The 13,926-nt window shown below is 43.5% G+C and overlaps 1 protein-coding gene across 2 annotated transcripts in view; it reads left to right on the forward strand.

Moving 5' to 3' along the window:
• eps8a (EGFR pathway substrate 8a, signaling adaptor) overlaps positions 1–13,926 on the forward strand; it is a 215,495-nt gene that overhangs the window by 100,792 nt on the left and 100,777 nt on the right. The window contains exon 2 of one of the 2 annotated variants that reach the window (XM_068058976.1): positions 12,269–12,369. The exons of the other annotated variant lie outside the window; for it this stretch is intronic. Coding sequence (XP_067915077.1) covers positions 12,287–12,369 — 83 coding nt within the window. The 5' untranslated portion in view covers positions 12,269–12,286. The remainder of the gene's footprint in view (positions 1–12,268; positions 12,370–13,926) is intronic. 2 annotated transcript variants of the gene reach the window in all.

Consider the following 13,926-nt stretch of genomic DNA (forward strand, 5'->3'; position numbering starts at 1 on the left):
ATAAGATGGTAGATATACTGGGGGTATAAGTTCAAAGACTGCACACATTTATCTCTAGTCACTGTGCAGACAAATAATATCAGTGCTTATATTGTAAATTTCAATTATAAAAGTAATTTTAATGAAACATTAGTGATGTGCCATTGCTTTGTTAAATTATTGAAATAAATTTGTTAAATTGGCAATATCAAAATTTCCTCATGCAATTTCACTTCACCCTTAGCTTCTATAATTTTAGATCCTGGTCACAGTTCTGATAGGAACTTTTCTTGTTTTCTTATGCTCGGAAGGATTTGTGATTGGCCATATCCATTCAAATTTTTGATGTAGTTGTAGACTATCAACGAGAATGCTAGCCAGCAGCAGTTTCAGCTACTTGTTACATACAGATGTGTCATATGGACGGCTTGTCCAGAAATTAGTATTTTAAACTTTTTTTTAAAGAGATACAGCACTGCAACAGGCCCTTCGGCCCACCGAGTCTGTGCCAACCAACAACCACTGATTTATACTAATCCTACATTAATCCCATATTCCCTACCACATCCCCACCATTCACCTACCACCTACCTACATTAGGGGCAATTTACAGTAGCCAATTTACCTATCAACCTGCCAGTCTTTGGCTGTGGGAGGAAACCGGAGGAAACCTGGCGGAAACCCAAACGGTCACAGGGAGAACTTGCAAACTCCGCACAGGCAGTACCCAGAACTGAACCCGGGTCGCTGGAGCTGTGAGGCTTCGGTGCTAACCACTGCGCCACTGTGCTGCCCCTTGTTGGAATTGATTAATTAAAGGAATCTTAGAATCTCAAATAGAAGCGTTTTTTTTAGAAACAAGGGAAATTTGGATTTTCTTGCATGCATTGAGAAGTTCAGTGTTTTCATGTCCATTTCCTAACTGATGTTTGATCATGGAAGAAATCTTCTTGTTCGCAGTGAATGATGTGAGCATTCACAAACGGTCCTGAAAGAGAACTGCTTTAAACATTTCTCAGAATGTTGACTGGAAGCATAAATGAACAGAAAGAAAGAAAAGGAACTGACTTGCATTTATATAGTGCCTTTCATGACCCCAGGACATTCCAAAGAGTTTCACAGCCATTGAAGAGCCTTTGGAGCATAGTTACTGTTGTGTTGTAGGGAAACATAGCAGCCAAGTTGCACACAGCAAGCTCCCACAGCAATGAAATAATGAGATCATTCTTTCTGCAGTGTTTTCAGTAATAATCTGCTTCAGCAAACCATGATTAATAGTTGTCAAGTATATATCTAATCTTCAGCAATTGAATATTGCATGATTAAAATTCACAGAACTTGTTGCTACCTGTGACCAAACTGATAGATTTACTTAATCTCCCTGAACAGCCACACAGGAATGGGAAGGCAGTAGCAGTACAAGGCTTTGGGCCCTGATAATTTTCTGGCAATGGTACTGAAGACTTGTGCTCCAGAACTAGCCGTGCCACTAGTCAAGCTGTTCCAGTACAGCTGTAATACTTGCATGTACCTGGCAATGTGGAAAATTAACCAGGTATGTCCTGTCCACAAAAAGCAAGCCAAATCCAATCCAGGCAATTATCGGCCTATCGGTCTAATCTTGATCATCAGCGAAGCGATGGAAGGGATCGACGACAGCGCTATCAAGCGACTGTTGTTCAGCAATAACCTGCTCAGTGATATTCAGTTTGGGTTTTGCCAGGGCCACTCAGCTCTTGACTTCATTTGCAGCTTTGATCCAAACATGGACAAAATAGCTGAACCCCAGAGGTGAGGTGAGAGTGACTTCCCTTGACATCAAGGCAGCATTTGACCAGGTATAGCATCAAGCAGCCCGAGCAAAACTGGAGTCAATGGGAATCGGGGAAAACTCTCCACTGATTGGTGTCATACCTAACACAAAGGAAGATGGTTGTGATTGGAGGTCAGTCATCTCAGTCCGAGGACATCACTGCAGGAGTTTCTCAGGGGTAGTGTCTGAGGCTCAACCATCTTCAGCTGCTTCAGCAATGACTTTCCTTCCATCGTAAGGTCAGAAGTGGGGATGTTTGCTGATTGTGCAATGTTCAGCACCATTCACGACTCAGATACTGAAGCAGCCCATGCCCAGATGGAGCTGGACCTGGACAACTTCCAGGCTTGGCCTGATAAATGGCAAGTAACATTTCTGCCACATAAGTGCCAGGAAATGACCATCTCAAACAAGAGAGAATCTGACCATCGCCCCTTGATGTTCAATGGCATTACCATTGCTGAATCCTCCATTATCAACATCCTGGGGGTTGCCATTGACCAGAAACTGATTGGGAGCAGTCATATAACTGCTGTGGCTACAAGAGCAGGTCAGAGGCTAGGAATTCTGTAGTGAGTAATTCATCTCCTGTCTCCCCAATGCCTGTCCATCAAAAAGGCACAAGTCAGGAGTGTGATGGAATACTCTCCACTTGCCTGGATGGGTGCAGCTCCAACAACACTCCAGAAGCTCGTCACCATCCAAGACAAAGAACCCCGCTTGATTGGCACCCCATCCACCAGCATCAGCATTCACTGCCTTCACCACCAACACATAGTGGTAGCAATGTGTACCATCTACAAGATGCACTGCAGCAACTCACCAAGGCTCCTTTTGACAGCACCTTCCAAACCTGAGACCTTTATCGCCTAGAAGGACAAGGGCAGCAGATGCATGGGAACACCACCACCTGCAAGTTCCCCTCCAAGCCACACACCATCCTGACTTGGAACTATATCGCCATTCCTTCACTGTCGCTGGGTCAAGATCCTGGAATTCCCTTCCTAACAGCACTGTTGGTGTACCTACATCCCAAGGATAAGCATGGGTTCAAGGAGGCACCTCACCGCCACCTTCTCGAGAGGCAATTAGGGATGGGCAGGAACTGCTGGCCAAGCCAGCAACACCCATGTCCCAAGAATGAATCAAAATTCAAATTTTCAAATCATTAGCTTCTATTTTCAACCAGATGCAGTTATTTTGTTTCCCTCATTTCACTTGAATTCTACCAATGGATGGACAGGTTGTGACAAATGAAAAAATGTCTAAAATATGCCATCCAACTTGACACATACATTGCTTTAATAAGCTTCATTTGTGAAATTGCTTTTTCTTGTCTACCCTTAGTCTTTGATTTTTTGGGGTGCAGTACCTTGACCAACTAGCTATTATTCTCAAGTCTTGAATGTTAATAGGTTATTTGACTGGGTGAAGGGAGAGGGGTGGGGGGAAGAGATGAATCCACTCCTGTCCTGACTCACCATGCATTGCTCCAGCAGGTGCTCCTGGAAAGTGATCAGTTCTTGCTAACTTACTACTGTCACCCCAGCCCCATCTCCGGGAACCCATGGCACTGAGGTCAATTATATCGGAATCACATCTTCAGCCTTCCTGGTATTTAAGACTCCGCTAATCACTGGATGAACTCACAACCATTTTGGCCAGCTTCAGAAGATCATGGCAGATCACATACAAGTTTTATTTTCATTTGTGTGAAGCAGTTGTGCCAATCTAGCAAGTTCTGTGTTCTCAGATTTTGGAATATATTTGCTGAAAGAAAGGTTATTGTTTTACTAGCATTTTGGGGAGAATGCTATTAAAGCCCACTTAATAGTATAAAACCTCTGGAATGATTTTCTTAAAGGGGAAAGTATGATATTGAATTATTATAATGAAAAGGGGTAATTGCACACTTAGTGGTGTGCCTTAATTGCTGTGTGTTACTGTTTTATACGAGTGCAGCTTCAGCAATAGTGTGATAAGTGTAGACTGCCATCAGCCATGGTAAACACCAACACGTAACCAGGTATCTTGTTGCTGTGATCATAGAATTTCACAAAAACTAGACAAGTCACACAAGTATGTTAATATTGACAGTCAAATAGATGACCATTTAAAAAAAAATTTAAAACCTATCAAACTTGCATTCAATCTCATTGTGTTTAAAATATTAAACTCACCACTACTTTCTTGAGGGCAATTAGGGATAGGCAATAAAGGCTGGCCTAGCCAGCAATGCCCACATCCCATTAATGTTACAAATACACACAAACCACAATATCACCACAGAACTACAATATTCCCCTGCTGGTGAATTAAAATTCAAGTTACTAAGCATTTACCTTTTATATAAAATTAAAATTCAATCTATTTGCTGTAATTAACATATTTTAGTTTAATAACTGAATCATCACCTGATCCCAATCATGAAACCAACAAGAATTTTGGAGCTGACTGAAACAGCACCACAGATTACTTCATTTTGTTTGTGACCAGATCCATTTGCCATTTTAAATGGGTTGTCAAACAGGGACCAGTTTATCATTAATCACTATTTCAAGTGCTAGTTAGGAGAAGCCTTAGAACATGGGTACATGCAAACATACGCATTAGGAGCAGGAGTAGGCCACTTGGCCCTTCGAGCCTCCACCATATTTTCAAATAAAAACCCTACCTTCCGCAATGTATGTGGCAAAGTGCCATTTCCAGTTACATCATTGCTGCATAGAACATTTTGAACAAAGCATCAACTGATGAGCTGTGTTCAAAAATCAGCAATTTTGGAGAATTCAATCATATAAAATGGCAGTCACTCTTCTGGGAATAGGATTGAACACTTTGTTTGCCAGTGTAAACAGTAATATGTTTTTTTCATGACTAGCCTGTATGGACCTTCTTGAGCAATCAGAGAATGGCTACAGCCCACAGCGAAATGTGTGACTTGGCTGTGTTTTTTCACTGTTATCTGCAACATAGTGGGGCCCAAATGGCAACCAGTGGCTCTTAATGCTGTTGTTAACCCCAACTTCAGCTGTAATGTTATAATAGCAGTGTTCCCGGAGAACGGGCTGAAGTTGTTGTCCAAGGCTGTGCCTGTTGTGCTGCTGCCAGCACATAAAGCTTCTGAATGTAATCTTCCAGATACATTAATTTGTATAGTGGAAACCTGCTTTGAACAATTAGTAGTTTTATGTATTTTAAATTAATGCATATTTTGCATAGTGTATATATAGTCCTGTGAAATAATGGCAGTCATGTTCATTAAATATTGTTTTAACTTTGTGGTGCAGGAAATTGAAATTGGTCGAAGTTACTATAATGTGTCTTCCAGCAGTTCGGCAGAGTATTTTCAGTTGAGATAAAAACAAAGTGCTGGAAATAGCAGGCCTGGCAGCATCTGTGGCGAGAGAAACAGTTAAATGTTTCAGGTCGATAACCTATCATCAGAACTGGCAAAGGTTAGAAATGTAATAGGTTTTGAGCAAGTGAAGGGGTGGGGTGGGGGGAGAGGAGAACAAAAGGGAAGGTCTGTGATATGGGGGAGGGCAGGAGACATTAAATGACAAAAGATGTCATGGAACAAAAGGCAAAGGGAGTGGTAATAGTTGTAGTAAAAGACAAAGCCTTTGTCGAGAGAGAATGTTAATGGCAGAATAAAGAAAGGATCTGTCCAAAAGCAAAAACATGAAAAACAAGTTTACGACCGGGTCATGGTCTGAAATTGTTGAACTCAATGTTGAGTCCAGAAGGCTGTGAAGTATTTAATCAGAAGATGAGGTGCTGTTCCTCGAGCTTGCGTTGAGGGTCACTGGACATTGCAGCAGGCCAAGGACCGAAATGTGGGCGTGAGAGTAGGGTGGTGAATTAAAATGACAGGCAACCGGCAGCTCAGGGTCATGCTTGTGGACTGAGCAGAGACATTTCGCAAAGCGATCACCCAGTCTGCGTGCGTTCTCTGAATGTAGATGATAACACATCGTGAACAGCGAATACAGTATACAAAATTGTCAGAAGTACAACTAAATTGCTGCTTCACCTGGAAGGAGAGTTGGGGCCTTTGAAGGAGAGGAGGTAAAAAGGCAGGTATTGCACCTCCTGTGATTGTGTGGGAAGATGCCATGAGAAGGGGACGAGGTGTCGGGGGTAATGGAGTGGACCAGGGTGTCATGGAGGGAATGGTCCCTTTGGAATGCTGACTGGTGAGGGGAGGAGATGTATTTGGTGGCTTCATGCTGGAGGTGACTGAAATGGCGGAGGATCATCCATTGGATGTGGAGGCAGGTGGGGTGGAAAGTGAGGACGAGGAACTGTTGCGCCAATGTGTTTTGTTGAAAATTTTCTTTAATCCACTGACTGGAGATCTGAATCTACATTATTTTTAAATTTAAAAAGACAAGCTGCCAACAAAGTCATCCTTTCAGCTTAAGATGATCACCTAATTTGCAACACCGCATCCTACACTGCAGTGCTTGTGAGGACAGACATGAAACGTCTGTTTAAGTCCCCAGCAAGAACCAAGACCCAGGAAGTTTAAAGGAACGACCTGTTCTCTCAGCAAGAAGAAATACTGCTAAATGCTATGTTTGAATCACTGACTGTCATGTGACAAGCCCCTTCCCCTCCATTTCACTGTTCTGGGAGGGAGGGGAAGGGGTGAGGGCAGAAGTGCGGCAAATAGTCGGACACGGTTGAGGGCCCTGTCAACCACAGTGGGGGAATTCTCAGTTGAGGAAAAAAGACATATCAGAAGTGCTGTTGTGGAAGGTTGCATCATCAGAACAGATGAGACGGAGAAACTGGGAGAATGGAATGGAGTCCTTACAGGAGGTAGGGTGTGAGGAAGTGTAGTCTAGGTAGCTGTGGGAGTCAGTGAGCTTGTAATGGATCTTAGTAGACAGCCTATCTCCAGAAATGTAGACAGAGAAGTTGAGGAAGGGAAGTGTCAGAAATGGACCATGTAAAGGTGAGACAATGGTGGAAATTGGAAGCAAGGTTGAAGTTTTCCAGTTCCGGGCGAGAGCAAGAAACAGCACCAATACAGTCATCAATGTACTGAAAAAGATTTGTGGGAGGGGGCCTGAGTCGGACTGGAATAAGGAATGTTTGACATACCCTTCCAAAAGACAGGCATAACTAGGACCCATGTGGGTACCCATAGCGACACCTTTTATTTAGAGGAAGTGAGTGGAGTTGAAAGAGTGAAAACAAGTTCAGCCAGGCAGAGGAGGGTGGTGGTGGATGGGGACTCGTTGGACCTCTGTTCCAGGAAGAATTGGAGAGCCCTTAGACTGTCCTGGTTGGGGGATGGATGTCCATAGTGGAGAGGAGGCGGTTAGTGCCAGGAAGTTGTTGAAATGATGTAGGGCATCAGAAGAGTCACGAATGCAGGTGAGGAGAGACTGGACAAAGGGAGAAAAGATAGTCAAGTTAGGAAGAAATGTTCAGTGGGGCAGGAACAGACTGAAACGATGGGTCTATGAGGACAGTCCTGTTTGCGGATTTTGGGACTGTTCGGGGCAAACAGGGTTAAAGAAAATCCCAAAGCCTTTTATTCATATATAAGGAGCAAGAGGGTAACTAGAGAAAGGATTGGCCCACTCAAGGACAAAGGAGGAAAGTTATGCGTGGAGTCAGAGAAAATGGGTGAGATTCTAAACGAGTACTTTGCATCGGTATTCACCGAGGAGAGGGACATGACGGATGTTGAGGTTAGGGACAGATGTTTGATTACTCTAGGTCAAGTCGGCATAAGGAGGGAGGAAGTGTTGGGTATTCTAAAGGGCATTAAGGTGGGCAAGTCCCCAGGTCCGGATGGGATCTATCCCAGGTTACTGAGGGAAGCGAGAGAGGAAATAGCTGTGGCCTTAACGGATATCTTTGCAGCATCCTTAAACACGGGTGAGGTCCCGGAGGACTGGAGAATTGCTAATGTTGTCCCCTTGTTTAAGAAGGGTAGCAGGGATAATCCAGGTAATTATAGACCGGTGAGCCTGACGTCAGTGGTAGGGAAGCTGCTGGAGAAGATACTGAGGGATAGGATCTATTCCCATTTGGAAGAAAATGGGCTTATCAGTGATAGGCAACATGGTTTTGTGCAGGGAAGGTCATGTCTTACCAACTTAATAGAATTCTTTGAGGAAGTGACAAAGTTGATTGATGAGGGAAGGGCTGTCGATGTCATATACATGGACTTCATTAAGGCGTTTGATAAGGTTCCCCATGGTAGGCTGATGGAGAAAGTGAAGTCGCATGGGGTCCAGGGTGTACTAGCTAGATGGGTAAAGAACTGGCTGGGCAACAGGAGACAGAGTAGCAGTGGAAGGGAGTTTCTCAAAATGGAGACGTGTGACCAGTGGTGTTCCACAGGGATCCGTGCTGGGACCACTGTTGTTTGTGATATACATAATTGAATTGGAGGAAAGTATAGGTGGTCTGATTAGCAAGTTTGCAGACGACACTAAGATTGGTGGAGTAGCAGATAGTGAAGGGACTGTCAGAGAATACAGCAGAATATAGATAGATTGGAGAGTTGGGCAGAGAAATGGCAGATGGAGTTCAATCAGGGCAAATGCGAGGTGATGCATTTTGGAAGATCCAATTCAAGAGTGAACTATACAGTAAATGGAAAAGTCCTGGGGAAAATTTATGTACAGAGAGATTTGGGTGTTCAGGTCCATTGTTCCCTGAAGGTGGCAACGCAGGTCAATAGAGTGGTCAAGGCGGCATACGGCATGCTTTCCTTTATCGGACGGGGTATTGAGTACAAGGGTTGGCAGGTCATGTTACAGTTGTATAAGACTTTGGTTCGGCCACATTTGGAATACTGCGTGCAGTTCTGGTCGCCACATTACCAAAAGGATGTAGATGCTTTGGAGAGGGTGCAGAGGAGGTTCACCAGGATGTTGCCTGGTATGGAGGGCGCTAGCTATGAAGAGAGGTTGAGTAGATTAGGATTATTTTCATTAGAAAGACGGAGGTAGAGGGGGGACCTGATTGAGGTGTACAAAATCATGAGAGGTATAGACAGGGTGGATAGCAAGAGGCTTTTTCCCCCAGAGTGGGGGATTCAATTACTAGGGGTCACGAGTTCAAAGTGAGAGGGGAAAAGTTTCGGGGGGATATGCGTGGAAAGTTCTTTACGCAGAGGGTGGTGGGTGCCTGGAACGCGTTGCCAGCGGAGGTGGTAGACTCGGGCACGATAGCGTTTTTTAAGATGCATCTAGACAGATACATGAATGGGCAGGAAGCAAAGAGATACAGACCCTTAGAAAATAGGCGACATGTTTAGATAGAGGGTCTGGGTCGGCGCAGGCTTGGAGGGCCGAAGGGCCTGTCCCTGTGCTGTAATTTTCTTTTGTTTTGTTTTGTTTAGTTTAGTTTAGTTTAGAGATACAGCACTGAAACAGGCCCTTCGGCCCACCGAGTCTGTGCCGACCATCAACCACCCATTTATACTAATCCTACACTAATCCCATATTCCTACCACATCCCCACCTGTCCCTATATTTCCCTACCACCTACCTATACTAGGTTAATTGGCCATTATAAATTGCCCCTATCAACCTGCAAGTCTTTGGCATGTGGTAGGAAACCAGAGCACCCGGAGGAAACCCACACAGACACAGGGAGAACTTGCAAACTCCACACAGGCAGTACCCAGAATTGAACCTGGGTCACTGGAGCTGTGAGGCTGTGGTGCTAACCACTGTGCCACTGGTAGGAAGCCATAGAGGGAAGATCTCCAAAGGAGATGTCAGTGACAGCCCTGGAGACGGTGGCTTGTTGTTCGGAGGTGGGGTCATGGTCCAGGGGGGTGTAGGAAGAAGTGTCTGAGTTGGTTTTCAGCCTCTGCAAGGTAGCAGTCGGTACACCAGACAACAACAGTGCCACCTTTGTCAACAGGTTTGATCACAATGTTGGGGTTAGACCTGAGAATGGAGTGCAGCAAGTTCAGAGGGAGAGCAGTTAGAGTGAATGAGGGGAGTAGAGAAATTAAGATGACCGATGTTACGCAGACAGTTCTCAATGGAACGATCTAGAGTGGGTAAGAGGCCAGAAGGAGGGGTCCAGGGTGGAGGGAGGGTACTAGAGGAGGGTGAATGGCTCCGCTGGCTGGGGGAAGGACTCCTGGCCAAAGAAGTGAGCCCAGAGGCGAAGGTGACGGAAGAAGAGCTCAACATTGTCGAGCGCTAAATTAATTGGGGTGTGGCCGAAAGGGAGTAAAACTGAGTTCTTTGCCAAGTACAGATCGTTCAGTGTCAAAGAGGGGAAGGTCAGAGGACATTGTGAATACACAGCAAGGGTTAAGATTGGAAGAAGGGATGGGGAAGAAAGATCTGGAGGGGAGTTGGTACCCATGAGTTGTTGGAGCTGGCGTTCCTTAACAACTGAAAGGAAGAGAAAAAGTTTTTTGTTTAAGCATAGGATAAGGTGAATAGAGGTATGGAAGCAGGCTTCTCCGTGTTGAATGTAGATGGAAGTTTTCAGCAAGTGTGGGGGAAAAAAAAGTGTTTTGGCAGACTAATTTGATTTTTGGTCCAAAGATTGCCTCCTTTGTAAACTACTTTGTAAGAATTGCTAAATGGTCCTCAAAGGAAAACTGGATTACATCACTGGAGGAGTTACTTTTTTTTAATTATACAACTAACAACCTTATTCTTTTGGATCGTGGAGAATTTAGCTGTCTCTCACCATATGGGTATACTAAAATGCAAACTCTTTGTGTTTCATTGTTCGAATTGTTTTGTTTCCCATTGGATAGCATGGAGTTCCTTAAAAGGATGTAATTCTTGATTGGGACTTGTTGCTAATAACCTTGTGCTACTTGGTTTCCTTGAGTCAAAAGAATGAAAAGTCACATGAGAGCGCTTTGGTGTGCAATTGCTGCCACAGTCCAAAAGGACAATCCCTGAAGGAAAAAGATGTCACTACTAATTTTCATTATTCTGTTACTTAATTGAACTTTTTCATGTGCTGGAAAGCCAGTGGAAAAAATGAATAGATGATTCAAAGTTCAAGAACATTAAATAAAAACTGAAATGGAAACTTGGGAGTATTACTTTCATGCACAAAGCGATCTTGGAAGTTAATTAGAAAACAGGTTATTGAAGATCTTTTTGCAATAGTTGCATAGGTGTTGTATATCTTATACATATGACAGCTGTTGCTTTTTTGAGACCAAGTTGCAGCTGATTGTGAATTAAGATTCTGAAACATTAGCCCCATTTGTTGGTTTTGTGTGTATATGTTGTCCAGTTTCACTGTGGAATTGTTGGGACAGTATATTTGGCTACCTTGCTTTTTTGGGCATGTGTGAAATCATGTTCAGTGTTGACTGGTTTCCTCCCCTCCCTCCCCCCCCCCACACACACACACACACACACACACACACAGCATGCATTTTTTTTTTACTTTGTAAATTGGCAAGATACCTGGGCGCATAGTTTGTAATTTGAAAATGGTCATTTCCATTTACCACAAGTTCTGTTTTAGAACTGTGGCTACAAGAACAGGTCAGAGGTTGGGAATTCTGCGGCGAGTACCCCACCTCCTGACTTCCAAAGCCTGTCCACCATCTACAAGGCGCAAGTCAGGAGTGTGAGATAATACTCTCCACTTGCCTGGCTGGGTGCAGGTACAACAACACTCCAGAAGCTCGACACCATCCAAGACAAAGCAGCCTGCTTGATTACCTCATCCACCAACTTAAACATTCACTCCCTCCACCACCGATGCAAGTGTGTACCATCTACAAGATGCACTGCAGTAGCTCACCACGCCTCCTCCTACAGCACCTTCCAAACCAGTGACCTCTTCCACCTAGAAGGCCAAGGGCAGCAGACATGTGGGAACATCACCAGCAAAGTTCCCCTCCAAGCCCCACACCATCCTGACTTGGGCCTGTATCGCCATTCCTTCGCTATTGCTGGATCAAAATCCTGGAACTCCCTTCCTAACAGCACTGTGGTGTATACGCATTAGACGAACTGCAGCAGTTCAAGAAGACTGCTCACCACCACTTTCTCAAGCAATTAGGGGTGGGGAACACATGCTGGCCTTGCCAGTGATGCCCACATCCCATGAAACGAATAATAAAAAAATAGAAAATTAGTTCAGAGCTCGTGTGTGAGGTATGCAAACAAATAGCGTTTGAGTAAACAATTAGCACCTTGTTGATCCATTGACATCAAAATCTAATCCCTGTGGATTAAGTGCTCTGATGTGACAACAGCAAAGATTTTTTTTGTTTTGCTAACACAGTAGGCATGCAAATTACCTTTGGGTAGCATCAATTTTTAAACCTTTAATGAAAGCAAAATACCATATATATAAATATAAATTTGGAGTATATTTATCGCTTCTTTGTATTTTACATTCAGTTCACAAAGATTGGAACTAATGGTGCTTCATATGTTATGCAGACGCAATACTTTACATTCAGTTCACAAAGACATTATTGCTGCTTTCAAATTACAGTTTTGCGACGAGCCAAAAATGAATGGACATCTCTCAAGCTACCACCGGGAAGGATTCGGATCCTACTCTTCTCCGGTGAAGTATGTTTGCCAAATTTTCAAGTTAGTGTTTATATCTCTCAAACCTAATCACACCTTGGCTTTCAGCCATGCTGCTTTTGTGTTTTTTTAAATTAAAATTGGAGGAAAGTGAAGAACTGAACAACTCAATTTAGCTGCGAGTTCATGCCCAGTGACTTGCTTTAATTTTTCTTACTCTGTCAGATAATATTTGGTGACCTACAGAGTAACTGGAGTGGATTGGAATTTCCAAGGGAAGCAAGTTCTCATGTTTTTTTCCTCTTCCTCCCAAGTTCTTAGGGTAAACAGCTATATAAACAGCTTAATCCCAGATTATTATGTGTGTCTCCTTGTAGAGTGCTATTCTCAAGACCAGTGAGTATGCTACCCTATTGTGTGTCCTCTCATCAAATCAATGCATGACAAGAGAAGGACGCAAGTAACTCATTGCACCTGTTACAACAGCAGTGACACATCAGTAGTGCTTAATTGGCTGTAAAGCTTTGGGACATCCTGACGTTCTGAAAGGCTGTATATAAATGCAAGTGCTTTTTTTTCTTTCAATTCATAGCCTGCAGTACCTTATTCTTACTGCCTGGCTGCACAACCAGCTCTCCTGGACCTGATATTGATAGGCGCAATATAGTCACATTCTTTGTCATGAGTGAGGGCTGGGCCTGTTTTTAAGTTTCACATGTCAGTCAGTGCTCCTGCCCCTACCCTTCCCCTTTCTCCCACTGTCTGCTTGTAGCTTTGCTTTGGGAGGATGTAAAGGTAGACCAAGTTTAAAGTCTGTGGATCTTCCACAGGTGATTCATTAGAGGTAAAAGCTTGTTACCCAAAGATCTCATTTTAAACTGGCTTTTTTTTGCTGGGCATGCTTGAAGCTAACAATGTATTCCATTTTAAAAGGACTATGCATCTGTAATGTATGTGGAAGAGATTTGTGATATTGGCAGCTTTTCTTCTCTTTGTAATATAAAATGTAGTTTTGTTTGAGAAGCTCTGACTCAAACGCAATCATTATAAAGTTAGGAAAACGTTAGTATCAAAGTTCCAAGAATGTACTTCGAGGATCTCTAGACCCTCAATTCCATAGCATCTTAGTTTTGCTCTTAGCTTTGCATTTGAGTCTATACTATCTTGTGACCTGCAACTGTCTTCACTTAAAAGCCAGTCATAACTTTTTCAATTTCAGCACATGGCATATGAGGTTCATATTTTCCTAACATACCCACCATATTTTGACTCATAGAGCTGGTTGGACGTAATCTGCTTTTTAACCTTTAAGTTGCATTGATTTTCAAGTTAAAATATTTAAGAGCTCTGTTGTGAGTTTCAAAGATTATTTATTTATTTAGAGATACAGCACTGAAACAGGCCCTTCGGCCCACCGAGTCTGTGCCGACAATCAACCACCCATTTATACTAATCCTACACTAATCCCATATTCCTACCACATCCCCACCTTCTCTATATTCCACTACCACCTACCTATACTAGGGGCAATTTATAATGGCCAATTTACCTATCAATTTGCAAGTCTTTGGCTGTGGGAGGAAACTGGAGCACCCGGCTAAAACCCACGCGGTTCACAGG

Source organism: Heterodontus francisci, chromosome 27 (assembly GCF_036365525.1).
Source record: "Heterodontus francisci isolate sHetFra1 chromosome 27, sHetFra1.hap1, whole genome shotgun sequence".
Classification (NCBI taxonomy): domain Eukaryota; kingdom Metazoa; phylum Chordata; class Chondrichthyes; order Heterodontiformes; family Heterodontidae; genus Heterodontus; species Heterodontus francisci.